Raw genomic sequence first — 26,653 nt, forward strand, 5'->3', positions numbered from 1 at the left:
CTGGGGCAGTGTGGGGCTTTCTCCAGGCCTGTCAAGTGAGTGTTGTTACGAAGTACTTGTTACTACCAAATATCTTTTCCTTTTGATTATAGAGAGATGCATTCTGTTTTGTTTTTTGGAGGAGAGATCGCTCTTGATCATCACAATCAACAGAAAAAAAGGAACGACGCGAGGATCCCTCGTGCCGAAACAGAATCAGCATGAACTCTAATGATAGTTTCATTATATGAAAAACTCACCTAATGCTAAACTACATTGTCGTCAACAATTAATTGGCGGCCATTATTTCATCATCCAGCCTCTAATGGATTCTAGAAAAAAAAAGAACATATGCATTCCAATGGATTCTAGAAAAAAGAGAACAAAAATCTCTAGTGGACTAACCACGCATATGCATGGATCTTGCATGCAGACGGACGGCGGTGGAATTAACGGGTGGATCACGGCTGGCCGACCTCGTTCTCCCGTGACATCTCCTCGAGCGACTTGCCCTTGGGCTCCGGCACAAGGAAGGTGAGGAGGAAGCCGAGCAAGCTGCAGCCGGCGAGCGCGAAGAGCGAGTTGCGGACGCCGATGCCCGGCGGGTAGCCGTGCGCCGCCGCCTTGGCCGGGACGGGGCTCTGCGCCAGGTACAGGAACCCGAAAGACCCGACGATCGCGCCCACCTTCCCCGACGCCGCCGATATCCCGTGGCACGTCGCGCGCAGCCTCGCCGGGTATATCTCCGCCGGCACGATGAACGTCGTCGCGTTCGGCCCGAAGTTGGCGAAGAAGAAGGTGAGCGCGTACAGCACCACGAACCCGATCTGGTTCCCCGCCGCCGTCCAGTGGTCGTACGGCACCGCCAGCGCCAGCATGAACGCCGTCATCACGAAGAACCCCGCCGCCTGGATCTTGAACCGCCCGACCACGTCGATCAGCGCCACCGTGAACCAGTAGCCCGGCACCGTCCCGCACAGCGCGATCAGCGTCTGCGCGCGCGCGATGTGGTACAGCTCGTCCAGCGCGCTCATCGTCTTCGCCTCCGGGATCCACCCGATGGCGCTGAAGATGTCCTTCTGGAACAGGTTCTGGGAGTAGTAGGCGATGTCCAGGAGGAGCCACGTCGACGTCGTGCCCAGGAGGTGGAACCCGTGGCGCCGCGCGAACTCGCCGGAGAAGAGGCCGAAGGGCTTGCTGGTGAAGGGCTTGTCCACCGGCGAGGCCATCTCCGCCTGCTCCGCCGTGATCTTCACCTGGAGCACCTTGGACATGTCGGCCGCGGCGCGCTCCGCGTTCTTGGCGACGATGGCGGTGTACCGCGCCGTCTCCGGCATCCTCATCCGCCAGTAGAAGGTGAGCGCCGCGGGAAGCGCGCCGAACATGAGGATGAGCCGCCACACGTAGTCGGCCTGGGGCGGGGTGGACGCCGCCGGGTCGGCGGCGAACGGCGGCGCGGGGAACCGGCTCCTGAAGATCGCGGTGATCCCGATCGCCACCGCGCCGCCGGCGAGGATCCCGAACCCCTGCATCGCGAACACGGCGGCGATGAACGCCCCGCGCGTCCGCTTGTTCGCGTACTCCGACATGATGGTGGCGCTGAGCGGGTAGTCGCCGCCGATGCCGAAGCCGAGCCAGAAGCGGAAGAAGCAGAGCGTGGCCATGACGCTCGTCGGCGTGTCCCCGAACGACAGCCCCGACGCGACGGAGCAGATGATCATCAAGAGCAGCGTCATGCCGTAGACGCTCTTCCGGCCGACCCTGTCGCCGAGCCACCCGAAGAAGAGCTGCCCCGTGAGCGTGCCGACGAAGGCGACGCCGTTCACGGCCGCCGAGACGTTGGGCGGCAGGCTGCCCGGCTTGGACGCGCCGTCGGCGGTGTAGTAGACGCGGCCGATGAGCTTGGTGACGAGGGAGATGCAGAAGAGGTCGTAGGCGTCGGTGAAGAAGCCCATGCCGGCGATGACGATGGCGGTGAAGTGGTACCACTGCGTCTTGGCGCTGTCCAGCGCGGAGAGCACGTGCATCTGATCGCCCGCCATGGCGGTGACGCTGCTGCTCCGGCGGTCAAAGGCTCTCTCTCTCTCTCTCTCTCACACAAACACCTTCCTGCCTCGTAAATGGCGGCGAGGGAGTGAGCTACAGAGAGATGGAACAGGTGGTTGGTTGCTATGTATACGCGGGTGACGCGAGAATATTCCGAGTTCATATCCTTCATTTTTCTCGGGAGAATGCAACGCCTTCTCCCTCCTTTCCAGCAACAAGTTTTGACGGGCTCGCATCGCAATCGCATGGCTCTGCGTGTTTTGGATCCATATCCCATTAGCTTATCGCCGTACTACACACGAGACGTGCAAACCTGCAGATTTTGTTACTTGTTATGTATATACTCTGATGATCACATGATACACATGATATGTGTTTGCCGATACAATTCGTAACAACTCTGCTTCCAAAATTCGGATTGATTGTTGAGACAAATCTCGTAGAACACGGAACGGAGAGAGAGGAAGCAACGGCTAATGGGCCGGGCGATCCAAAACAAACTGGACCTGAATGGGCCGCACCGTATTCCGTCGTGAAACCATTGCGAAACTCGAAAAAACATGGCGTCTTGGCTTTGACTTCTCACCATAGAAGAACCTTCTCATGGTCGTAGCAAGAAATTCCAGTCCAACGCGGCTTCGCTTCCGGTGCCGTGTCCTCCCTAGAAATCATCGTCCCTAAATTGGACAAAATTACACTGAACTACGCAGATCCATCGTTGCGACCACGCAGAAGATCTCCGTGCTCGGGTGGCGCGGCGGGATGGCGTCCTCATCGGCGGCGGCGGCGACGTACCGGTGCGCGGAGTGCGGGGCGGACCTGAACCTGACGGCGGCGCAGCTATACCCGGAGGGGGTCTACTTCGAGGCCGGCAACAAGGGGACGCTCTCCTTCTCGTGGGTGGACGAGTCGCGGCTGCGGTTCGCGCCGGAGGACAAGATCCGCCCCTTCTTCGAGACGCTCAACTACTGGGGGATCCAGCGGAAGCGCACCCGCATCAGCTGCGACGCCTGCGGCCGCCTCCTCGGCTACGTCTACGACGACGGGCCGCCGGCCATGGACGGCACCGGCCAGTTCGGGATGGGCCCCAGCCAGGTCATCCCTCGCCGGCCGAGGTACCGGATCAAGACCAAGGCCGTCACCGTGGTCAATCCTCCGGCTACCGCACCGTACAGATGAGATGAAACCTTGTACATCAACATCGTAGTAGCGTTCGGTGTTACAAGTAGGACATGTAAAACGTATTCCATTGTGATCTTGGTTCGCCGTTGTTGCAAATAAATAAATTGTAGTAGTACTATGGGATGATGAAACCGATGAGAATTATGGTGTGGTTTCTTTGTAAATCAACGCAATTTCTTGGTAAATCCAGTCTCCGGTTTGCCACATACTAGTAGCACGGTGGCACGGTGCCCATCGGCTGGATACCGACCCAACCAGGTCAAGAATTGGGGATCTCACCCAAATACCCAACTCAGGAGCAACGCAACGGTAAATAGACGGGACGAGGGGAAGAATAACCCAGCCATGGCCGTCGCAGCACGCGCCTCCTCCTCCCTCCTCCGCGGCGTGGCCGTGTTGAGGCGGCGGCCGCCGGTCCGATCCATCCACGAGGGGCCCGACACCATCGACGAGCTGCTCGACCGCCACCTCGCCAAGAAGTCCCCCTCCTCCTCTTCCGGGGCGCTCGACGGAGACGCGGCGGACGCCGAGGCGCGCCGCCGGCTGACGAGCTCGCGGCGGGAGGCGCTGGGGCTGTACCGGGACATCCTCCGGGTCACGCGGCTGTTCGAGTGGCCCGACGACCGCGGCGTCCCGTGGCGCGAGGTGCTGCGCGCCAACGCGCGGCGGGAGTTCGAGGAGGCCCGCGGCGAGCGCGACCCGGAGGTGGTGGCGCGGCTCCTCATCGGCGGCCGCGACGCCGTGCAGCAGGCGCTCGACCGGCTCGCCGAGGCGTCCCGCCGCATGGTCGAGGCAGAGGAGGCCAAGCGCCGCGGCGGAGCATAGCTGAAGTGCGGCTACATGCCGTTTCGATGCGTTTCATATGCTTAATTTTGTTCTGAAGTTTGTATGAAAACGAGTAAAACTTGGCCTTGTGTCAAGCAAATGTTCTTCTAAATCTCTAAATTCTGTTTTGTTAAGAATTGCAAATGAAAGTAGTTTTCTGTTAAATTTCATTATTGAATGATGTGTGGTACATGGAGCTATGTGATTCAGAATCTTCACTCGAAAAGAATGGACTTTGTACATCATATCAATGTGTTACAGTATTAAGAGGAGGTTCCTGTCCAGTGTGCATATTCACCCTTTCACTTTGAGCCGCTGCTACCGGAGTAACACTGTACCAGTACCTGGGAATTGATTTCTCGTCTATGTGCCCCCCGAAAATTGATACAGCTGTAGCATTTGGACTCATACTCGATGGTTCATCTAAGCTGTGACTTTATGATGATATTTTGCCACAACACCTATTCATTCAGGCGTTCCATTGGTGTTGCCGAAGGTGTGAAGAACATTGTCAAATACTGAAACAGTGATATCCATTCACCAGTAGTCACCACAGCAACAAGAGCCATCAGAGAATTCATGATAGATCTTTGAGTCACCGACAACAATCCTCCGTCCTGAATATCTTGATATCAACTTCAATGCATGATGACAGTGGTTGCATATACGCACATTCTTCTTGACAAGAATAGGGGATCCAATCTCAGATGATATCAGACCGAAGACAACAGCCAGCCTAACACTATGCTTATTAGGCATTGTGGTTGTCCTTGTTGCAACAGGGACGGGATAAGACTGATTCCTTGTGTCATCTGTTTCTTCAATCTTTCTAGACAGAATATTGGACACTTCATGAATCGTCCTGCTCTGCGAGTGAGACATATCCCCATTGGCAAAGCTACACGCCGTGCTATGAAGCTCAACAAGGCTTATTGGTTCTGTTCTTCGCAACCCCTTCTCTTTCATCAGCAATCTCACCCTCTCAACATCCTCCCATCTCCCAGCATCAGCATACATCGAAGATAGAACAATGTAGCAGCCTGTGTTGTCATGTTCCAGTTGGAAAATCCTCTCTGCTGCGTACTCAGCTATATCTATGTCATTCTGGTTCCTGCTTGCTGTAAGTAGGGAACCCCAAACCCTGGATGTTGGATCTATCGGCATGCTTTCAATAAACTGTAGCACCTCTCTAAGATCACCTTCTCGACCCAGAAGATCGGTCATGCATCCATAGTGCTCAATCTGTGGGATCATGCCATACTCTTGTAGCATTAGATTGAAGTGCATCCATCCTTCATCCACCAAACCTGATACACTACAAGCAGTCAACACGGAGACAAAGGTACTCTCATTTGGTTGTAGACCATTATATTTCATCTCATCAAACATTTCCAGTGCAGTCTTTCCCTGGCCATGAATTGCATAGCCCATGATCATTGTGTTCCAAGAGATGACATCCTTTGACACCATTTTGTCAAATATCTCCCTCGAGGCCACCACATCACCACTCCTTGCGTACATATGCAGAACTGCGTTCATAATGAGAGTGTTTTCTGCATAACCTAACCCGATGATGTAACTGTGAATTTGCCTGCAGTGCCTCAGCGATCCCAGCAAGACGAATGCTGGTACTACTGTTGACATGGTGAAATAATCAGGATAAAGAGGTTGATTCAGTAACTCTAGGAATAGTGTAATGGCTTCTGTATACATCTCCTTGTACATGTAGGCAGCAATCATATTGTTCCATGAGACCAGAGTTTTGTTTGCTATCTTACCAAATATCTTTTCAGATGATTCCACTTTGCCAACTTTACCATACATCTCAAGAAGAGCAGTCTCAAGCACCACATGTGGAAGAAACTGTCTCCGAACTACATAACCATGAACACTCCTTCCATACAGTGAACTTTCAGTTTGAGCACAGGCAGCCAGCAAATTGATAGCGGTGACCACCTCAACCTGGAGGCCCTCTGCCCTCATTTGCATGAAGCAATCAAATGCCTCATCAGGCCGTTCATTCAGCGCATACCCACCAATCATGCAGTTCCATGTCACTACGGTCCTCAGCGGCATCGTTGCAAACACGCTCCTAGCATAAGCAACTTCGCCACATTTGCAGTACATGTCCAGAAGCGAAGTACCCACCTTGATATCCTGCTCCAGCCCGTGCCTGATCACATAGCCATGGATCTCTTTCCCTTGCATCGATGAAACTTCCAAGCAGCAAGCCGCGAGAGCGGCTATGATCCCAACGCTGTCATGTTGCACTTCTAGCGCATCATGCATCTCCTGGAAGCAAGCCAGTGCTAGTGACCCCAGCCCATTCGACACATACCCGTCCACCATTGTGTTCCACGTGACGATGTCCCTAACCGGCATTCCGTCGAACACCCTTTCGGCGTCCTCGACGAGGCCAAGCTTGGCGTAGAACGCGACGAGCGAGTTGCAGGTGTAGACGTCGTGCTCCAGGCCAAGCTTGATCACCATGCCGTGCGCCGCGCGGCCCTCGTCGAGACCCCCGAGGCGCGCGCAGCACTTGACGACGACGGGGAAGGTGAAGCGGTCGGGGCGCGCGCCGTCCTCGAGCATGCCGCGGTAGGCCGCGAGAGCGCCGGCGGGGAGGCCCGCGTCGGCGAAGCCGCGGATCATGACGTTGTGGAGGAACGCGTCGGGGCCCCTGACGGCGGCGAGGGCCTCGACGGCCTCGTCCATGCGGCCCTCGGCGGCGAGGGAGACGACGAGGGACTTGGAGCTGCCGCGCTTCGGCGGCAGCCTGGGTGGGGGCTCCTTGGAGGTGGCGGGGATGAGGTTCTGGGAGGCGCAGGCGGTGGTGGTGGTGGCGCGAGCCGGCCGGGCCGCGAGGACGAGCGGCGTGGCCATGGCCGGGGTGGGGGTGGGGCGAGGCGGAGGGGCGGGGTTGTAGCGGGATATTTCTCTGTAGCTGTTTCAGAGGTTTATCCGACCAGGGAGAGGAAAGGAGAGAAGTAACGTGTCGTGGCAATTTGCCATCGTTTCAGGTCAGTTCAAAATTTCAAATGAACCAACCTCGATTATCCTAGGATTCAAAATGTGGCAGCTCAGTTTAGGCTGTATTTAGTTCCACACCAAAATTAGAAGTTCGAAGAAATTGAAACGATGTAACGGAAAAGTTGAAAGTTTATGTGTGTATGAAAGTTCGATGTGACGAAAAAGTTAGGAGTTTAAAGAAAAAAGTTAGAATCTAAACACGACCTTAGAAAGGAGGAATTTCGTATGAATATTATGTCAATCAGTTGAATTTCGACAGGAACGTGGAGAATCGCACAAGATAAACCTACATGTTTGTATATCACTTTTATCCCAAACCAAATATTGAAGTATACAGTTAAAAATCTGACGTTATAGTCTATTGGAACAACATACATGGTAGTGAATGCCTGAAAACTGGCATCACCATCCGCATGAGAAAGATTATCAACAAGATCGCCCCCAACTACAAAATTGTTCAAATTTCTGACGTAAGTCTCCCAGCTATTCTCAGTTGTTCTTAAGCAGGAAACGTCCTGCTGACGCTTCAACTAAACGCCTAACTAGCCGCTTTGCTTCCTTTTCTGAGCCTGCAAAATGACAAGGCATTTGTTAGTTCCAACATAACACATTCTATGAGGCAAATGCCATCTAACACAAATTGCAGAACTACAATGTAAAAGAAGCTCAAAAAAATTTTAGAAACGGATTCCTCGTTATTCATTAACCAACTGTGCAAAATAACATGCATATGTAGTACCTACCTAGTTACACCATGAGAAATGTAAATCTACACCAATGTAGATCCTTCTTGACAAAAGTAACAGTGCTAAACTCGTACAAAATTACCTCTTGAAGTTTACGGAATACTGATGCTTCCAAATCATTGAATCCAGTTCCACCAAGGTTGCTTGGCCTCGTTTCAGGTGTATGAGTTGACCTTGTTGGAACACCACCCGATTCTTGAACAGGAGCAACAATCAATGGGACAGAGAAAACATTGTACACAGAATGGTTTTGTAATGCTGATAGCTGTCAAAAGAGCAATTAGTATTTGTTAGAGGCATTGTCAAAAGTAACATAGAACAGGTAGTGAAAAAAGGAGATACAGGTTGGTAAAGATCCCGAGCATGATATAAAAACAAACCAAATGGCATTAATGTTAAACCATAAGAAAGAAAGCAACCCACAAGTCACATGTTAAAACGCAGGCTTGCACCTCGTAAAAATTGCTTATGAGTATGAACACTTATCTTGCTGCAAATCAAAACCATGATTCACTTCTATGTGATTGTTAAGACCCATTAGTTGCCTCAACTTCTAGAAGACGTAGTACACGGCTGAGAGTTCTGCCATACAGAGTGAAAATCCTAGTGTCTTTGGTTTTCTGTCAGACGAGATATTGTCGAGACCAAAGTAAAAAAGGATAACTACTGTGGTTGACAGATGCACACCAAAACTATTTCCTCAAGGTCAACCGGGAAAATTTTCATGACTAAGGCATCCACAGTTACTATTCTGTACTTATTTTTAAAGATATTATGAAAAAAAAAGCAATACAAATTCTCTTATTCAATATTGTAAATCAGATAAATCTATTTTGAACAGCGGCCTACTAAATTTAACCTCGCATGTGCTGTTACACAATAATACATCAATTTGCAAGTTTACAACTCACACGGATGGAGACCAAGTGAAGAGGGTTGAAGCTCTTTCCCTGACCATCAATAGTTGGTTCATCTATTTTTAGATGGCTTGTAAATTGTAATGTCTTTTGGAACCTTTGTTCTTTTAGTCTATGTTGTTAGGCTGTTCTGGTTGCTTAGTAGCAGCAAGGGGGGATGGCGTCGCATGGAGTTGCTAAGCAAAAATCTGTAAGATGATGTCGGTGTGGGTCGCTGTAAAGACTTCAGTGACGTTTCCTCAATGAAATGGGAGAGGTCACCTCTCTTTCTCAATAAAATAAAATAAAGCAAGACTATCATACCCCCATTACAATGGCAAACAAAGCCTGAAAAAGGAGTAGAGAAACTGGACTTACTGCAGCCTCCTTGGAAGCCATGACAACAATTGCTGATCCCCTACTCCTTGATTTCCTTGTTTTGATAACAACATCTTCAACTCCACCAAATTGCTTAAAGATCTCCTCCAGCTTTGCAGCATTATAATAATCTGCACCTCCTTCCCATGAAACCTTCAAAATCTTACCCTTGTCTGTTTTTGGTGCATCTTGTGGGGCTCCAGGTGCCTAGACAAAAAAAAATTGAATTGTAAAAGCTAGTTCTGTTAACTGCTACCAACGCATGAGTTTATAAGACCAGCCAGCATAGGCCTAGAAAGTTACTCCAAGTGTATTTTGATCATAAAAGAGGAGGCATGGGAGGAAGCTATGGTGTTTGAACCAGATAAGAGAAATTCACTTCATGCTCAATAATCTTAGCTAATGAAATAATTTTGCTGGTCATATTTGTTAGCAATATGTGAACCCAAAACTCAATTCTACAAACAGTCTATCAGTGATGTTCCACCTTCATGAGTCCCCTTTGATATACTTACAATCAATGTTTCTCTTTGGTGTTACCCTGACAGTAACCTAGAAGAAACATCCTTTGTAGGATGCGACTTACATATAGTATTCACAGTCCTTCCTATGCAATAATCTAGAAGTACTGTTTGTACAATATACTTGGAATCACTACCTGCTCAAGTGCTCATTCCTCCAAAGAAAAAAAAAGAGCAGTATGCTAGAATATCGTGTGCTTAATTTGCAGTATCTACCACCGTGCAGATTACTAGAACGCAGCAATTCCCCAACATCACATGGTGGCAATTCACGAGACAACAACATCCAGAATTCCAGAACGCAACAATTCCCCAAATTTCTAACCCTAACCGATGGTGATATAAATCCTACCCGAGGAAACAATTAAATCCAATCAAAACGATTCCATGTAATAGTTTCGACATTAGATAGAGAAAGAGGTTCGGATCCTTACCGAAGCGGGAGGAGTGCTTGAAGAGGCCGATTGCTTGGCAGCGAAGAACTCCTCGAGCTCGCGCTTGACGTCGGCGGCCTTCCGCTTGTCCTCGCGCCTAGCGGCCTCGGCGGCATCGACGGCCTGGCCCGTGGAGGCGGCGCGCTCGCGCTCCTCTAGGTCGGACACGGCCTTCCGCCGCTTGACGCCGGAGGCGGCGGCGCGGGCGGCCGCCTCGCGCCGGCCGCGAAGGCGCGCGTCGAACTGGCGGCGGAGGGACTCGTCCCGGAGGAAGTTGTAGGAGCTCGCGAGGCGCTGGAAGTCGGCGGTGGCGTTGGGGTCGTCGGGGCGCTTGTCCGGGTGGCGCAGCCGCGACTGCGTCCGGTACGCCTTCTCGATCTGCTCGAGGGAGAGCCCCGCGCCCTCCTCGCCGGAGGGGAGGCAGAGCACCTCGTAGTGGTCGACGTCGTCGTCCTCCTGCCCCATCGCCGCCATGGATTCCGCGAATTTGCGAGCCCCAACCCCAAGTCGGTTTGATTCCGCGGCTACGAATAGTTGGTGAAAGAGGGGTTCAATTCCACCGCACCTCCACCGAGACAAACGCGCCGCTCGCTAGTCCGACTCCCTGGTGCGTTCCACTTCCCTGGCCAAGCCGAATGGAATCCCACCCTCGTCGTGGCGTATTTCTCTCTGGGTCTCGAACCCTACCAATTTCCGGCCTACCAGACGATGTAGCTCAAAATTGCTTCGGTAAAATTGTTGGAATGCACTCAACGGTAGGGATGAAAACGGTAAAATCACATTTATCGTTTCTGTTTTCATATATTTTGGGAATCGAATTCGGAATTGAAAACCCCGGATACGAAAACGAAACCGAATGTTATCGAAACCGAAAACGGAACGAAAACGAACCGGCGCGGATATGATAACGAAAATTTATCGGAATAAAAAACTCCTCAAACTGATAAATCTAATTCTCAAGTCTTAGTGGTCAGCAATTCACCATAAAACACAATCGTATAATTCTAATTGTAAAGTCTCAACGGTATATTACAAAACACAATCTATAAAATAAATTATCTATATTTAAGAGAGTAATGCTGTTGATAAATCCCAATGCAAGAAAAAAATATATTCTTATGTAATTTCATATTTGCATAACAAATATTCTAAAAAAAATTAATAGCCAAACACCATGGTACGTATTCACTATTCAGTGCTTAAAAAAAGAATCTAAGGTATTTCAATCACAAAATTTCCAGAAATTCCGAGAAAACTTCCGAAAAGTTTCCAACGGATTCCGAGTTCCGACGAAATCTGCCCTTATCATATTCGATTTCGTTTCCGATAAAATACTTACGAATTCGTTTCCATTTCCGAAAAATTCTGGCCGGTAGATTCCGTTTTCAAAAATAGGTCCGAAATCCAAAAAGTTTCCGTACCGTTTTGTCGGAGCCCAAAACTAACAACTTGGATCCGACTGAGGTTAATGTATCAATCCCTGGATCAGTAAAAATTGATACATACAATATAACAGGTTTTTCATTGCATACGTTAAAGTCTTACAATACTAAGGGTTTTACAATAATAGGTACTCACCTAAGCTGATTAATATACAGCGGAAGTTTCTATACATTCTGACTAGTGAGGTATAACCTTTAGGGATTTTCTAAATTATCGGGGTCTTCGTAGTAATAGTTATAAGGGTCCTCCTCTTGACCCAGATATGAAAAAGGGGTTATAAGAGCAAGGATGAGTATTCACAATACTCAGCAAATTATCATGGAAATATGTTATGCATTGATATATAATAGGGTTCTTTGCAAAAAGCGGTATTGGACAATCTGGAAAAGTTATAGCAGAATTTATAAAACATATAAACTTTAGATTTCTAACCAGGGTACCATATGAGTCCCGGTACTCAACTCCATGAGTACAGCTATTCGAATAGTTTCAAAGATATTCTACTGCAGCAGATGTACGCTTTACCCGCAGTCCACGACTTGCTGATAATCATCGGCTTTAGTCATGGCCCAGTATTAAGTCAATAACAATTATGGCACCTGTTCCATGAACTTATATCCTCATATGCTCTGAACGTAATGTTAACAGCAGCAAGAGGAGTTCTGGCGTTCCCGAGGTATTTAAGGGGAACTGATCGTATGACACCACGTCATCTCGATCAGGGTTTAGAAATATACCATATAGTTTATACTCGAGTATCACAAACCATTTACCTGTACATGGTAATGGTTAAAGTTGCCCTTCGCGGCTATAGTTGCCTCCTGCACGAGGACTTAAAAATAAGAACCACTATACAGAGGTGCCATATTGCTAATTAACATAATAACTAGGTCTGTCCCCATTCTAGAAACTGCGGTCATACCCGTTTGTTCGACATAAGTACCTGGTAAAACTTATTTCGATTGAGACAATACTAGCCACCCGGAAATCATCTAAATCTTACATATTGTCCCAATCTAAGTATAGGGTATTTTAACAGATTGTAAGCAAAATAAGCAATACAAAATTATCTGGGTTTCTATGATTAATTTATGCATAGAAAATAGAATATTGAATAGAAGGCTATAAATAAATAAATAATTTGTAAAATATAGGCTTAAATGATCAACAGGTATATGGTAACTTGCCTTGCTCAATGTCCTGAGATTGATTGATATTATCTAGAGTGTCAGAGGAATCCTCAAGACCTAGGGTTAGACATATAAAATTCAAATTCAAAAAGGAGTTTAAATAAAATGCAAAAATAGCAAAAAGGGGCCCAATAGATAGAGGAAGATTTTAGAAGAATATTGGTCCAAGTTTCACTGAAATTGGATCTATATTTTAAAAGATATGGGCTTCTAAAGTTTGAAAATCGAATAAAAGTGAAATGGTACTGTGTGTGGGTCCCATCTGTCAGTCTCTCTCTCTTCTCTTCTTCTACCTCCAGCCGTTCCCCATTTCAAGTCGGCGGCGCTAGGGTTGGCGATTGCGGCGGCGCTAGAGGGAGAAAGTGGTTGCGGCCGAGGAGGGGAGGGAGCTAGGGATCTCCGGCGACGGCGAGCGGCGGCGAAGGAATTAATTTGATGCGTGGACGGCCTAGCGGCTAGGGCGGCGGTGGCACAGTTAGGTTGTGATGGCGACCGGAGTGATGAGAGTTAGACATGGTTAGGGGAGGGGTTCTAGAGCATCTACGGGGTATCTAGAGGGATTCCGGCAGCTTGCCAACCTTTGGCAAGGTGCGGAACATAGTTGCCGACGAGTGCCTCCATAGGCGGCGGCCGTGCTCACATCGGCAGCTCAGAGGGTGACATGATAGTGCAAAGGGATTGCTAAAATGGAATCTAGGTAGTATGTAAATGGTTGAAACGGAAGAACTCACCGAGATCGGTTGAAAGGACGGATTGTGGCCGGAAAAACTTCGCGGCGGCGAAGAACAGAGCAGCGCGGGGGCGGCGATGCTCGGCTTGGTGTAGCGAGGTAAAACTCGACGCAGGGCTTTGGTTAGGGCTTAGTATACTAGAACATGGTATGATATAGGTGTTCTAAGGGTTATTTAGGGCGGAAGATGGATGGAGAGGGGTGGAGTCGATCGCGCACAAGGTGTTCGACCGACGGGCGAGGGTGGTTGATGAGATGGATTGGTAAAGCAGAGCTTCGGGGTTGTGGGGCTATGGTTGTTGATGATCGATGATGGACAGGAAATGGATTGGGGTCCTATTTATAGGGCTAGGAAGAGCGGATGAGCTCGGGCACCGTCATCGCCATGGATGAGCTCGGGATTTGGATGAGGCAAAGGTGGCAGAGGCTGAGAGAGGGCGGGCAAGATCGATTTGAGTGGCGGGAGGCCACGTTCGAATACTTACCGGTGAAGGATTGACTTGACCGCGGTTGGAATCGGCTGGTGACGTGTTGGCGCCAATCCGAGCGCAACGCGCGGCGGCGGCGAGGGTGAAAACGGCCGGCTCGGGGGTGAATGGTTTGAATTGTGAGAGGGGATACCACCGTCTATCTCCAATCCAACCGTGCGGCAAGAATTGGCGCGATTCACCCCGGGTAGAAGCGAAATCGCACTCGGTGGCGGCTTGGACGGGTGCGCACGGCGTCGAGCGGTGATTTCGTGCGGCGGTCGTCGTCCCGGCTTTGTCGTCGTCGAGATTGGTACGGCAGCGGTGGGCTGAGGGCGTCGGACGGGCGACGGCGCGCCAAGGCGGTCGGGCACGCGCGATCGATCCTGAGACCGACGCGTGGCGACTCAGCGCGCGGCAAGGTCGGCTGCCAGAGAGCGCGTGCGAAGGGGAGGAGAAGGCCAACTAAACCACGGTTTTTGAGTGGGTTGTGGTCCCCTAGGACCAAACCTAGACTTTGCACAAGATTGGGTTGAAGGTGGGCTGCTCTAGTTGGGCTGGGCATTTTGTCGAGCACCTTAAGTGCAATGAACAGTAAAAATCAGAATTTTTGAATATTTCCCTAGAAAAGATTTGAATTCAAACTAAGAGTTTGGAAAGATTTCACTAGGGTTTAGAGTATGGCAAATCTCCACTAATTTTGGGATAAGCTAAGAAAATAATCTATGGTTTGAATTTGAGAGAAATTGCTCAAATTCATTAGGGTTTAGAATAAAGGGAATAAGTTAGAGTAAATTGGTTGGGCTCTAATACTTGAACCAATTTTAAATAAAAAAATCAAATAGATTTTTGAACCAAACAAATTTAATCAAAAGCCAGCATGATGCGGTCAAATTTTAGTTTAAAATTTGAGGATGTTACACGTTTTCACCCCTACTCAATGGTACTAACAAAATTGTTTTTATTATTTTTATAAGCCAAAATTAAATTTTAAAACTTAACGTCGAAGTTGATTTTTGTTTTTTTATCGCATTTTATTTTACAACATTTTTTTAAGTTGCTACGGAGTACGGACATACTACTCGTGAATTTATTTTTATTGCTAATAAATAGTAATGATAAGCATAAACGAAATGTTGAGACTAACTTATTCTGCGTGCTTTACTCAGAATTGATCTTTTTATTATCACTCAGAATTGATCTTTTTATTATCTCGCAAGTGAAGTTTATATAGAAAATCATTTCCATCCCCCCTCGTGATGTGCAATAGTTGTTATTTACACACCACCATCTCCTCCATGTGTCCGAAATTCCTCGTTACGTTACGCAACGCCAGCATTACTGTGGCAGTCATACTGATACAACATATAAAAATCCCTTCTGCTCGTTTTTCTTTTTTTTGAGAACTCCCATTTTGTTCGTTCGTCGTTTTTCAATGGTATGGAGTGCAACGTTAATACGGCAAAACATAAATCTACAGCTTCAAGACGAAGTGCTACATGAAACAAAAGAATATCTAGTAGCATGTATACTCGTCACTTCGTCAGTTGCAAATGCCGGAAAATTATTAGCAACGTGTGTTTAAGTGAAAATGTTAATGTTCACATAGCGTCATTTAGCGCCGCATTTCCCGTGGCAGCGTACAACTGCAAGTGTAGTAGCTCACAAAATTTCTGAGTTCTTCGCGGATATCTCAGAAGGTTATTTGAAAGGTATTCCTAAAAAATGGGGTTGCGCTAATCAAGCTGTTTACAACAATTACGATTCGCCTCATCGCAATCTTCTTGAGCGTTCATCCTACTGCTCGGCGATCTTTCTGATGACATACGGTAAAATGCCACCATTGTCGTAGTATGCAAGCTCCACCTGGACAAAAAATTAACAAATCCATCAACATCGGCAACATACACAATCAGCACCCAACACTCTAATGAAATCATTGATGACGAATGATCATACCTCAGTGTCAAATCGAAGTGTGCAAGTGAAGGACTTCCCATTATCAGTCGTCACAGTAACATCTTGCCCAGGCTTGATCTCACTTACATTGGCCGGGAGGTGAACCGTGAAACGCTCATGGCCAGTCAATCCAAGGGTGTCGGCGTCCTCCCCTGACTTGAAGCATAGAGGAATGATACCCATACCAGCAAGGTTGCTGCGGTGAATCCTTTCAAAGCTCTTAGCAATCACAGCCTTGACTCCCTGTATCACCAAATCGAAGTACACCCATTAGTAAGAAATTAATGGCCTTTGCTGAAGAAATTGTGATGGAATCGAAGTTACCTGTAGCATTGGACCCTTCGCAGCCCAATCCCGAGAGCTTCCACTACCGTACTCAGCACCAGCCAGGATAATAGTGTCATGTCCTTCATTCTTGTATTTCTGTGGTAAGAACATAAAAATGGATAAGTAAATTTCAGAATGCATTAGTACAATATATATTTGCATAAATGAAATGTAAATTTGGATTTTAAGTGCAAGTATATTACCGTAGCAGCGTCGAAAACAGAGAGCTTCTCCCCTGATGGAATATGGATGGTTTTTGGGCCAACCTCACCCTTCAAGAACTTGTTCACAAGGCGAATGTTGGCAAAAGTTCCCCTAGCCATGATCTCATCATTTCCTCGCCGACTGCCATATGAGTTGAAGTCCTTCCTTTCAACACCACGCTCCTTCAGATATCTAGCAGCAGGGCTGTCAGGGTGAATACTTCCGGCAGGTGAGATGTGATCAGTTGTGATACTGTCACCAAAGTTCAGGAGACAGTAAGCATCCTTCACAGGCCGTGGGCCAGGAGGGGACATTGTCATATCCTTGAAATAAGGAGGCTCATGGATGTAAGTAGATGTCGGGTCCCATGGGTAGAGAGTGCTTGCTGATACAGACAGCTCATTCCACATAGGATTTCCTTTGGTTATTGCCTCGTATGTGCTCTTAAACATGTCAGGTAGCACACTTGATTTAACAACCTACCAAAATTAAAAGCACCAGCATGAAGCACTTATGGAATCCACTATGTTTTCAATAGGCAAGTATAGATTTATATGAAAAAAGGGAAGCGGACAAAACTGCAGTGCTAACCTCAGCAATCTCTTCAGTGGAAGGCCAGATGTCCCTGAAGTAAACCTCCTTCCCATCTTTCGAGATGCCAATTGGTTCTTTCTCAAAATCAATATTGACCTGTGGCATATCTGGCAGTTTAGAAAATGGGCAGAACTTTTGACATGCAGTCATTGATGTATAAAAAGCTAGCTTACATATTACCAATCACATCTTTGATTTGATTCTTGAGTATATTGCTATAATAGTACAGTAATTTAACTGTTTAGTTTGAAATTACAGGCATATGTCAAACAAAATCTGTTATCTTACCGTGCCAGCAAGGGCATAGGCCACAACCAATGGAGGAGAGGCAAGATAATTTGCTCTGGTTAATGCGTGCACACGCCCTTCAAAATTTCTGTTTCCAGATAACACGGCAGCAGCGACAATATCTAAAAAGTAAGAGAGAAAAGTAAGTAGCGAGCTTCTCAACTCTACACACTTTCTTAGCTAATGATGTCAAACTCACCGTTGTCAGAAATTGCAGCAGATACTGTTTCATCAAGTTCTCCAGAATTTCCTATGCAGGTTGTGCAACCATAGCCTACAATATGGAAGCCAAGCTGGTCTAGATATTTCTGCAGACCACTGCAAGGAAATACAAAGTGAGAATAACTAAGGCTGACAAAAACAAGAAACTTTGAATTCAAGGAACAATCACCTACCTCTTGTCCAAGTACTTCTTCACAACTCCAGAACCAGGTGCAAGACTTGTCTTAATCCATGGCTTGACCTGATGATAAAAATAAATATTAAAGTAGTACTTGCATTTTTCAGAACTCAGGAAGAACAAAATAACTCACTGCAATTACATTTCATTGACAATAACAGGAAAATGGAATAGGATGATAAGGGACAATGATTGATCCATCTCAATAGGAATACAATATATCGAGCATAAATGAACTGATAGAGATGATTTTTTTTGTTTATTTAAAACACATATGCATACTTGAGATAAATTAAACAAGGATGTCAAGCTGGAAACAAGGTAAAGGGCTTCACCTCAAGGCCTAATTCACAAGCCTTTTTGGCAACTAAAGCAGCTCCCAGCATTACATTAGGATTTGATGTGTTGGTGCAACTGGTTATAGCAGCAATTACAACATCACCATGCTTTAGCTTTGCTGGTGTCCCATGGAAAGAGAACTCAGCAACTTTACCCTGTGATTCTTTGGGGACAGCAAAACCCTGCAAAATGATCGTAGTGAGGATAGGATGAAAATGGAAAAGATAACAGGACAATGTATAAACCAAAGATGTATTCTGTGCAATAGCAGAACATAGAAATATGGGGCCCCATTTTGTTCATCTTTCACTAAAAAATAATTTGTTTATCATAATGTATGAATATATCCCAAATGTGATCCAAGATTAAGCAACTTAAATGAGGATTTGGAATGCCATTTAATATCAGCAAATAAACAACAAAAGTCAGAACATCACAACAACACCAGTTGAAGAGTTATGTAGTTATCTGTACAGTAGATCTTTACCTTGAAGCCTACATCATTATCCAAGCAAGACAGCCAATCTGATTTCATGTTCTTCAAAGTCACTCGGTCATGAGGCCTGTGCAGTGGGTTCTTCAGTTTATAACTGAATGTGGCTAAACATGTGCCAAGATTATGAATTAATCAAGTACATTACCGTTTTGGTCCAGACAAGCATGGCTCTACCTCCTCCAAGTTAAGTTCCAGATAAGATGAGTACACTCTTTCAGCTTCAGGCTACATTAAGAAAAAGGGCATCAATAAAGAAAAAAAGTATTTGCCAAATAATATGCTCTTCAGATATAATATGAAAATCACCTGGTTGTAGTCGACGAACATCTTATTGGCACGCAGGTAAGACTCTATCATGGCCACCTAAATTCACAAATATATTAGAACTATACAAGTACACTTAGGATCAAATCCAATAAGATAACTGCCTATAACTTACAGTGTCATCACTTCTGCCAGTTAGCTTCAAGTAGTCCAATGTCTTTCCATCAACTGGGAAGAAACCCATAGTTGCACCATATTCTGGTGACATGTTTGCAATTGTAGCCCTATCAGCCAGTGATAATTCACTCATGCCTCCCCCTGGAATTGAGAACTAGCATTAGACTTGCTATCAAAAGAAAGAGACATGTATTAAAGATATGCAAGGCGAATACCGTAAAATTCAACAAATTTTCCGACAACGCCATGTTTCCTAAGCATTTGAGTTACTGTTAGAACCAAATCTGTAGCAGTAACACCGTTCCTCAGCTTCCCTGTTAACTTGAAGCCCACAACTCCTGGCAATACCATGCTCATTGGCTGCAGAAAGTAGCGCATTTAGAACAGAAAATAGGCATAAGTGGGCAATCAAATGGACAGAAGCAGCCACCCCCCAAGGTTCAAGCTTATTTACATACTGTTGGGGTTTTGGTGCATGACATGTTGATGCAGGCATACGTTAAAATTTACAATCAAAGAATAAGAATTTGGTGAGCCATGACCAAACACAAAACGTGTGGCAAGCTGAATGTGTGTTGTGTGATAAAGAGGTAGAAGTCGAATAAACCCAACCACCCTTTTCTTTTGTTATGCTAAAGAGAAAAATAACATCCTGATACAAACTCTGTAATTCATTGCAACCATAGTATCAGAGATGAAAATTTATTAGCCATAGAATTTTTTTTCACCTGGCCAAGCATTGTAGCTTCTGCCTCTATACCACCAACTCCCCATCCAGCAACACCAAGACCATCTATCATAGTTGTGTGGGAGTCTGTTCCAACAACACTATCAGGGTAAAGGATCCCACCATTGTTAAACACAACTCTGGCCAGATATTCAAGGTTAACCTAACAAAAAAAAACATGTGGTTAGTGTTTACTGTGGTTATATAACAAAGGTGAAATATTTGAGAAAAATATCAGAATGATTGTTTCTTGATATACCTGATGCACAATTCCAGATCCAGGTGGAACAACAAGCATGTTACGGAAAGCAGTTGAACCCCATTTCAAAAATCCAAACCTCTCCTTGTTACGATGGAACTCTAGCTCCATATTTGCCTGAACAGCATTTTCTGATCTTGCCACATCAACTTGTACTGAATGATCAATAACAAGATCTACAGGTACCTGCAAACGAAATAAATGGAGAAAGGCACATCCAGTAATGTCAGCAAAAGCACAAGCACCATTTTCCAATTTATACCACATATGCATGTAGCCCAATATAATCCGTATATACAGATAGCTACATGTAAGGAGATGATCAGAACCGTGCTTAAATACACAGCTTAATAGAGCAGGAAAGGTCCAAAGTAGGGTATCAACTAACAATAAATGAAACAAGCTTGGTTATTGTAAATCACGTATCAAGGGTAACATACCGATGGGTGATGGATAAGTTGCACAATGAGAGGGTAGTAATTTTGTAATTGTATGCATTTGACTATGGACTCACCAGAGGATTAATTTTGTTTGGGTCACTGCCAAGTTTGCTCATAGCATCCCTCATGCACGCAAGATCAACCACTGCTGGAACACCAGTGAAATCCTGTAATGTGTAAATCAGGTAAAAGGTTAGCTGGCTGAGTCATCATCAAGGTAGCTTCAACAACTCAGTTACAACAACTGAGAAAGCAGAACACATTTGCATCGACACATCATCAGAAAATGTGACATCAGATATAAATAATAAGCAATATATCCAGCTATCACTAGCCACATGCCAGACTAAAATAGAATGATTGACTTTCATTGTTGTCTAGAGAATAAGAATATAATATGGAGATGCAGGTAATTTTGTACAGCCACCAGCACCTTCTGCCTTGTTGTTTCCATATCTATCATTAAACAACATTACATACAGTAGCAATCATAGATCAGAAAAACGAACAAAAGATAAGCCATGTGCAACTCCACTTCCTTGAAAGGATAGGTTCGTAAGAAAGTGGGAACTACAGTTCCAATATTCCTGTCATCAAAGGCTATTGACTGAAACTTTTCCAGCTCACAATTATTCTATCAACAGCAATCGAACAAAGTAGATCAAAAAGCATGAGACGGTGCCAGGATTAGTACCTGGAGGAGGACACGGGCTGGCTTAAATGGGATTTCGACTTGCTTTGGTGCGCTGTTCTCCCAGTCCAGGATTTTCTCAACGTCCTTCCCGGTGACCTGGAACTCATCACAGTTTCTGATTGCCGACTCGAGAAGAATCCTTATCGAGTAAGGGAGTCGCTCTGATCAAAACCACCAAAACATGGATCAAATCATCGTTGTTCTAATAATTCGGCAGCAGAGGTAGATCAAAACCTTCAAAGGAAATTCTATATAAGGAAAGCACAAATGCATCAAAATTCCTTGGTCTGAACACATCTAAACCTCCAATTTCACAACCACATTACGCTCTAACCGGAGGTCAGAGCCCTCGAACAAAACCAAACAATTCGTCCAATTCAAATCTTCACAAACGATTGACCGACCGAAAGAGATGAAAGCGTCAACCCCTCGTTGAATGCCCAATTCAACCATCACGAACTAACAATCAAACAAAAAAAAACACACATCCAACACCAAATAGTGGATCGGGGCGTCCAACAATACTGGAAGGCATCAAAACACTCACCGATCCGCGGATCGGATAGCGCGGGCAGGCTGTAGTATTTCCCGAACTCCGCTCCGCCTCCCGGCTTCGCGAGGCCCGTCAGGATTTCATCGTACGAGTTCTTCGCCGCTGCCCAAAACAAACAGAAAAAAGCAGATAAACCATCAGAGAGATAATCACATACAGCCAGCCCCCATCCCATCCCCCACCCACCAGGTCGTTAGCCCCCCCCCCCCCCCCCCTTACCCGCCGAGGCGAAGCGCCGCTCGAAGACGGCCGCGGCGGACGACGAGGAGCGCGCGGCGGCGCGGCGGCCGCCGAAGATGCGGCCAGCGAGGCCGGACGCGAAGGGGGACGCCGGCCTGGGGCGAGAGCTCGGAGGCGGCGGTGACGGCGACGACGACGACGCGGCGGCGCCCGCGGGATTCGAGATCGCCGCCGCCGCCGCCGCCGCGGCGGGGATGCGGGTAGAGGAGGAGCGGGAGAGGAGGGCGCTCGTGAGGGGAGGCATGGCTGGCTGGTCTGCGAAGCGGAGGAGGAGGAGAGAGAGAGATCGAGACGGCGTTATATAGGAGGCCGCGAATTTTGGGAGAGACGCGTGGTGGGCAAGCGCGAGTAGGGTTGCCGAGACGAGATGGGGGTTGGCGGCCTCGCGGGTTGCACGGGTTATGCAAAGCCGCCGCCGCTGCGGTGGACAGCGAAGATGAAGCTTCTTCTCTCTCTCTGATGTTTTTTTCTTTTCTTTCTTGGAGACGGGGCCAATCGGCCAACGCGATTGTGGGAGCGGGAATATCGTCATGCGATTGGTCCCACATGGCAGGGACTTAGTCTCGTTGAAAAACCCTTTTTTTAGATATTTTTTTGCGAGTAAAGATTATATTGACAAGGGCACAGACAGAGGGTGCCACGATCACGGAAAAAGTCTTGGGGTTTATCCTTTTCACGGACTTTTATTTTGCTCTTAGTCTTAATGGTTTTTATACGTTTGATGTACAATTACACTATTTTCTTTAGATGCCATCAGATGGCTGAATATATTATTGGCTAATAAGTTATGAAAATAGCCGATAAAAATGATGGATCAAATGACAAACTTAAAAAGACGGTGGGTGCATCAAAAGCCATAAGCACGCGCTAGTATCCTTCCCCAGGGTAGGGTTGAGTGGTAGATCCCAATCCCCAACAAATAACTTTTTCATCGAATTTCGACTAAATCTTATCATTTTAACTTTGTATTCTCAATAACTATTTAAAATGTCACTCGGAATCTTCTTTTGGTAAAATCTCAAAACTTTCACATATTTTGACTGGTGTTTATAAAAAACATAAATCCTGCCCTTGCCCACAGTACTATGTGGGGTTACTGGTTAGTACTACCTACATCCTAAAATATTTGACGCCGTTGACTTTTTTTTAAAATGTTTGACCGTTCGTCTTATTCAAAAAATTTAAGTAATTCTTAATTCTTTTTCTATCATTTGATTTATTGTTAAATATAATTTTATGTATACATATAGTTTTACACATATCACAAAAGTTTTTGAATAAAACGAATGGTCAAACATGTTTAAAAAAGTCAACGGTGTCAAACATTTAGGGAAGGAGGGAGTACCAGATAACCAATATTGTCGGTGATATGGGCCCGGGGTATCAGGTTTAGAGGGAGGAGGCTGCCCTCCGATGCCTCGTGGCCCTCCCCCGAGGGGAGTCAAGCCCGAGGTGGGGTGGCGGCCACTCCTTCCCCAAAGACTAGTCAGAGGAGGTTGCCCCCCGATGCCACGTGGCCCTCCCCCGAGGGGAGTCAGGCTCGAGGTAGGGCAGCGGCCACTCCTTCCCAGAGACTGGATGAAGGAGGCTGCCCTCTAATGCCACGTGGCCCTCTCCCAAGGAGGGTCGGGCCCGAGGTCGGGCGGCGGCCGCCCCTCCCGTGACTAGGGGTCGGGCTCCCCCGACCCCCTCTCTAGGTCACCACGTATGGTGGGTTAGGTGTCCGCCTCCAGGTGCCCACCTACCTGCATTTATGACGTCCCGAGCGGTCGCGCCACGCCGCATTTAATGCGGTGTGCAGTGCACTCAACCGGTCTGTGACCGGTCGAATGACTCATGGGACCCAAGATGTCAGGCGCACCATCGCGTGTGTCAGGCGACGTGCAGCCCGACATATCCCATCAAATAATGATGGTGAGAGGTTCTCATCCTCTTATCCCAGCCGGAGTCGGTCCTCCCACTCTGGTCAAAGCAAGGCTCCTGTTTCCCGGTGTAATAGGAGCCCAGAAGTCTTCACCCGTTAAATGGTGACTGACAGGGGCACCCCCGTGTCAGGCAGCAAGATTTGACAGGCCCCATCATCAAGACGACGTATGCTTGGCTTCTCAAGTCAAGAGACAAGACATGCATTTAATGCAAAGATTATAATAATTCTCCACCGGAGCTAGGTTAGGTTGTTGGGCCCGTGTGGTAACCCCTTGAGGTATAAAAGGAGGTCCAGGCCTAGTGGTGGAGGGTGGACTTCCGAGCGAACTGGCGCTTGGGTCTCGCAACCCCAAGCACCTGTGTTCTACATTCAATCAATCATGCACAGGAGTAGAGTATTACGCTTCTCAACGGCCCGAACCTGTATAAACATCTTTTGTCTCATCGTCTTGGAGGGGCCTAACCCTCTCAAGATTACGCAGCTCCGCTCACCAAGCCCTCGAATCTCACCTGCTGCCCCCGGCCGAACTCACAAAGGGGGGCCTCACGGTTCCCTGGTGGAGGAGTTCATTCTCCGACATCTGGCACGCCAGGTAGGGGGCGCATTCGTGATTTTTGATGTTCTTTCGAGCGCCGGCGTGGTGAGTGTCGCGCCACCGCTATGGGGGAAGGCACAGCATCCTCAGGAGTGTCGCGCCACCCCAGGCGGGGGCAAGGCCCCCACATCCCCACCAGGTAAGCTTGGCTACCAGGTCTTTGTGGCGAGTCTTCGGAATGTCCGATGGCCCCCAAAGTTCCGGCCTAGCCTCACCGAGAAGTACGACAACAGCGTCAACCCACCGAGTCCCTCCAGATCCACACGACGATCAGAGAGGCGACGGGGGGTGACGACCGGGTCATGGCGAACTTCTTCCCCATGACCCTCAGGGGCCAAGCGCAGGGTTGGCTCATGAACCTGCTGCCCGCCTCGGTCCACTCCTGGGAGGACCCCTGCAGTTGAGCTCCGGTTGCCGTCAAAGCCTAGGATCCCCTGTGCTGGCTCTTCCGTAGCGGCTAGCTTTGGTCCCGCCGGCTGGCTACGGTGCCCAGCCCGGCTCAACTAATCGTCCTCTTATATTTTTAGTATTTTCAAATTTTCAACTCATCAACCTAGTACAGCTTGAAATCTTATATTTATTTTCCCCCATTCCATTCTCATGGCCCTGCGACGCCCGCGTGTTGCGCATTTGCTTGCTCCCTCAGTGGTAAGAGCCCAACCTCTCTCCCATCTACATGAACGATTCTTCGCTAAGTGTGGGGGCTAAGTCTTCTAGCCTTATCCTAGCCTTAAGTTGAGCTCCGGGTGCCGTCGACGCCCGGGACCCCCTGTGCTGGCTTTGGTCTCGCCGGCTGGCTACGGTACCCGGCCTGGCTCAACTGTGGACGGGGATTGCTGGCTCTAGAGTTTTCGTCTCTCACACTCGTGCGAAAGTAATCGTCCATGTAGAAGGAAAAGAGATTGGAAGGAGGCCACCGAAAGGAAAGAGCAGACAGAATGTGTAGCGTGGGGACACAGGCTTGTGGGAACCTGACCTCGTTTGCTAAGTGGTCACAGGCTCCCCAAGATGGTTCGGAACCCATGGTGGGGGGCCCTCTTCGAGCTAAAGGTTTGAAAGGTCGCGACATGCAAGTAAGGTTTGTGTTTGCTTCATTTATACAAGCAATTCTTTGCTAAAAGTGTGGGGCTACGATTCCTAGCTCTATCCTAGCCCTGCGTCGAGCTCTGGACGCCGTCGACGCCCGGGGCCCCCTGTGCTAGCTCTTCCGTAGCGGCTGGCTTTGGCCCCGTCGACTGGTTACGATGCTCAGCTTCGCTTGATCGCAGGCGAAGATTGCTGGCTATAGAAAGTTCAGTCCTCACACTCGCGCGAAGATAATCGTTTGCATAGAATTATTATTGCTTATATTTATCTCTCGCCTATCTCTTCCTCGCGGTCCCGCGGTACCTATGTGTCGCGCGCCGGCTTGCCTCCCTTGGTAACAAAAAGTTTGTATTCGCTTCATCCATTCAAACGATTCTTTGCTTAAAGTGCAGGGGCTACGATTCCTAGCTCTATCCTAGCCTTGCGTCGAGCTCTGGGTACTGTCGACGCCCGGGGCCCCCTGTACTAGCTCTTCCGCAGCGGCTGGCTTCGGCCCCGCCGGCTGGCTACGGCGCCCAGCTTAGCTTGATCGCAGGTGAAGATTGCTGGCTATGGAAAGTTCAGTCCTCACACTCACGAAAATAATCGTTTGAATAGATGAAGTAGAACATAAACAAAGGTTAACAAATGGCAGGGGCAAGCGAGGTACGCGGCGTAAGGTCACGAGCCCGAGAGAATCTAACAACGTTTGCTGAATATATACAGAAAATAAGTTCACAGCCTAAGGTACGGGCTAGCGAGTCGCCCTCAGGCTGGGGCGAAAAAGGCGCATGGGTCCTAGTGCCAGCAAAGAAAGAATAAGAGATCAGGCCCACATGTCATTTGACTAACAGAGTGGCGTCAACCCTGACCACCTAGGAAAAGTTTTGGTCAGGGCTAACGCCGGAGGCTACTGTCGATGATATGGGCCCGAGGGTATCAGGTTTAGAGGGACGAGGCTGCCCCCCGATGCCACGTGGCCCTCCCCCGAGGGGAGTCAGGCCCGAGGTGGGGTGGCGGCCACTCCTTCCCCAAAGTAATTCTTAATTCTTTTTCTATCATTTGATTTATTGTTAAATATATTTTTATGTATACATATAGTTTTACACATATCACAAAAGTTTTTGAATAAAATGAATGGTCAAACATGTTTAAAAAAGTCAACGGTGTCAAACATTTAGGGAAGGAGGGAGTACCAGATAACCAATATTGTCGGTGATATGGGCCCGGGGTATCAG

At 47.7% G+C, this 26,653-nt stretch overlaps 6 protein-coding genes across 6 annotated transcripts; 2 read left to right on the forward strand and 4 right to left on the reverse strand.

The window, feature by feature from the left end:
• Nucleotides 1-201: 201 nt before the first annotated feature.
• On the reverse strand, nt 202-2,124 carry LOC4331542 (probable inorganic phosphate transporter 1-7). The gene has a single exon (NM_001402038.1). The coding sequence runs from the start codon at nt 2,019-2,021 to the stop codon at nt 441-443; it is 1,581 nt and encodes a 526-aa protein (NP_001388967.1). The 5' UTR covers nt 2,022-2,124; the 3' UTR covers nt 202-440.
• Nucleotides 2,125-2,649: 525 nt separating this feature from the next.
• Nucleotides 2,650-4,277, forward strand: LOC4331543 (uncharacterized). Its single transcript, XM_066308397.1, has one exon. The coding sequence runs from the start codon at nt 2,788-2,790 to the stop codon at nt 3,202-3,204; it is 417 nt and encodes a 138-aa protein (XP_066164494.1). The 5' UTR covers nt 2,650-2,787; the 3' UTR covers nt 3,205-4,277.
• LOC4331544 (uncharacterized) lies at nt 2,650-4,277 on the forward strand. Its single transcript, XM_015775259.2, has one exon. The coding sequence runs from the start codon at nt 3,553-3,555 to the stop codon at nt 4,030-4,032; it is 480 nt and encodes a 159-aa protein (XP_015630745.1). The 5' UTR covers nt 2,650-3,552; the 3' UTR covers nt 4,033-4,277.
• Nucleotides 4,177-7,000, reverse strand: LOC107278775 (pentatricopeptide repeat-containing protein At4g35130, chloroplastic). The gene has a single exon (XM_015775255.3). The coding sequence runs from the start codon at nt 6,913-6,915 to the stop codon at nt 4,570-4,572; it is 2,346 nt and encodes a 781-aa protein (XP_015630741.1). The 5' UTR covers nt 6,916-7,000; the 3' UTR covers nt 4,177-4,569.
• Nucleotides 7,001-7,340: 340 nt separating this feature from the next.
• LOC4331546 (pre-mRNA-splicing factor cwf23) lies at nt 7,341-10,559 on the reverse strand. Its single transcript, XM_015775258.3, has 4 exons — nt 10,038-10,559; nt 9,083-9,289; nt 7,891-8,073; nt 7,341-7,631 (listed from the first exon to the last, which is right to left on the reverse strand). Exons 1-4 carry the CDS (start codon nt 10,509-10,511, stop codon nt 7,605-7,607), a joined length of 891 nt encoding a protein of 296 aa, XP_015630744.1. The 5' UTR covers nt 10,512-10,559; the 3' UTR covers nt 7,341-7,604.
• Nucleotides 10,560-15,410: 4,851 nt separating this feature from the next.
• On the reverse strand, nt 15,411-22,099 carry LOC4331547 (putative aconitate hydratase, cytoplasmic). Its single transcript, XM_015775923.3, has 20 exons — nt 21,808-22,099; nt 21,583-21,690; nt 21,036-21,196; nt 20,416-20,508; nt 19,902-20,087; nt 19,644-19,805; nt 19,131-19,275; nt 18,914-19,056; nt 18,781-18,837; nt 18,620-18,699; nt 18,466-18,541; nt 17,975-18,160; nt 17,635-17,702; nt 17,439-17,557; nt 17,240-17,361; nt 16,949-17,047; nt 16,357-16,836; nt 16,151-16,249; nt 15,827-16,069; nt 15,411-15,733 (listed from the first exon to the last, which is right to left on the reverse strand). Exons 1-20 carry the CDS (start codon nt 22,070-22,072, stop codon nt 15,665-15,667), a joined length of 2,961 nt encoding a protein of 986 aa, XP_015631409.1. The 5' UTR covers nt 22,073-22,099; the 3' UTR covers nt 15,411-15,664.
• Nucleotides 22,100-26,653: the final 4,554 nt, after the last annotated feature.

This window comes from Oryza sativa, chromosome 3 (assembly GCF_034140825.1).
Source record: "Oryza sativa Japonica Group chromosome 3, ASM3414082v1".
Taxonomy (NCBI): Eukaryota; Viridiplantae; Streptophyta; class Magnoliopsida; order Poales; family Poaceae; genus Oryza; species Oryza sativa.

Excerpts from the sequence above, each read along its gene's own strand:
- LOC4331542 (NM_001402038.1), bottom strand. The coding sequence starts at position 2,021 with ATGGCGGGCGATCAGATGCACGTGCTCTCCGCGCTGGACAGCGCCAAG.
- LOC4331543 (XM_066308397.1), top strand. The coding sequence starts at position 2,788 with ATGGCGTCCTCATCGGCGGCGGCGGCGACGTACCGGTGCGCGGAGTGC.
- LOC4331544 (XM_015775259.2), top strand. The coding sequence starts at position 3,553 with ATGGCCGTCGCAGCACGCGCCTCCTCCTCCCTCCTCCGCGGCGTGGCC.
- LOC107278775 (XM_015775255.3), bottom strand. The coding sequence starts at position 6,915 with ATGGCCACGCCGCTCGTCCTCGCGGCCCGGCCGGCTCGCGCCACCACC.
- LOC4331546 (XM_015775258.3), bottom strand. The coding sequence starts at position 10,511 with ATGGCGGCGATGGGGCAGGAGGACGACGACGTCGACCACTACGAGGTG. Across the intron at positions 9,290-10,037 it reads CAAGCACTCCTCCCGCTTCG|GCACCTGGAGCCCCACAAGA; the intron begins GTAAGGATCCGA and ends TTTTTTGTCTAG. Across the intron at positions 7,632-7,890 it reads TATTCCGTAAACTTCAAGAG|GCTCAGAAAAGGAAGCAAAG; the intron begins GTAATTTTGTAC and ends GTCATTTTGCAG.
- LOC4331547 (XM_015775923.3), bottom strand. The coding sequence starts at position 22,072 with ATGCCTCCCCTCACGAGCGCCCTCCTCTCCCGCTCCTCCTCTACCCGC. Across the intron at positions 21,691-21,807 it reads GCGGCGCTTCGCCTCGGCGG|CGGCGAAGAACTCGTACGAT; the intron begins GTAAGGGGGGGG and ends TGTTTTGGGCAG. Across the intron at positions 20,509-21,035 it reads CAGCCCGTGTCCTCCTCCAG|GATTTCACTGGTGTTCCAGC; the intron begins GTACTAATCCTG and ends TACACATTACAG.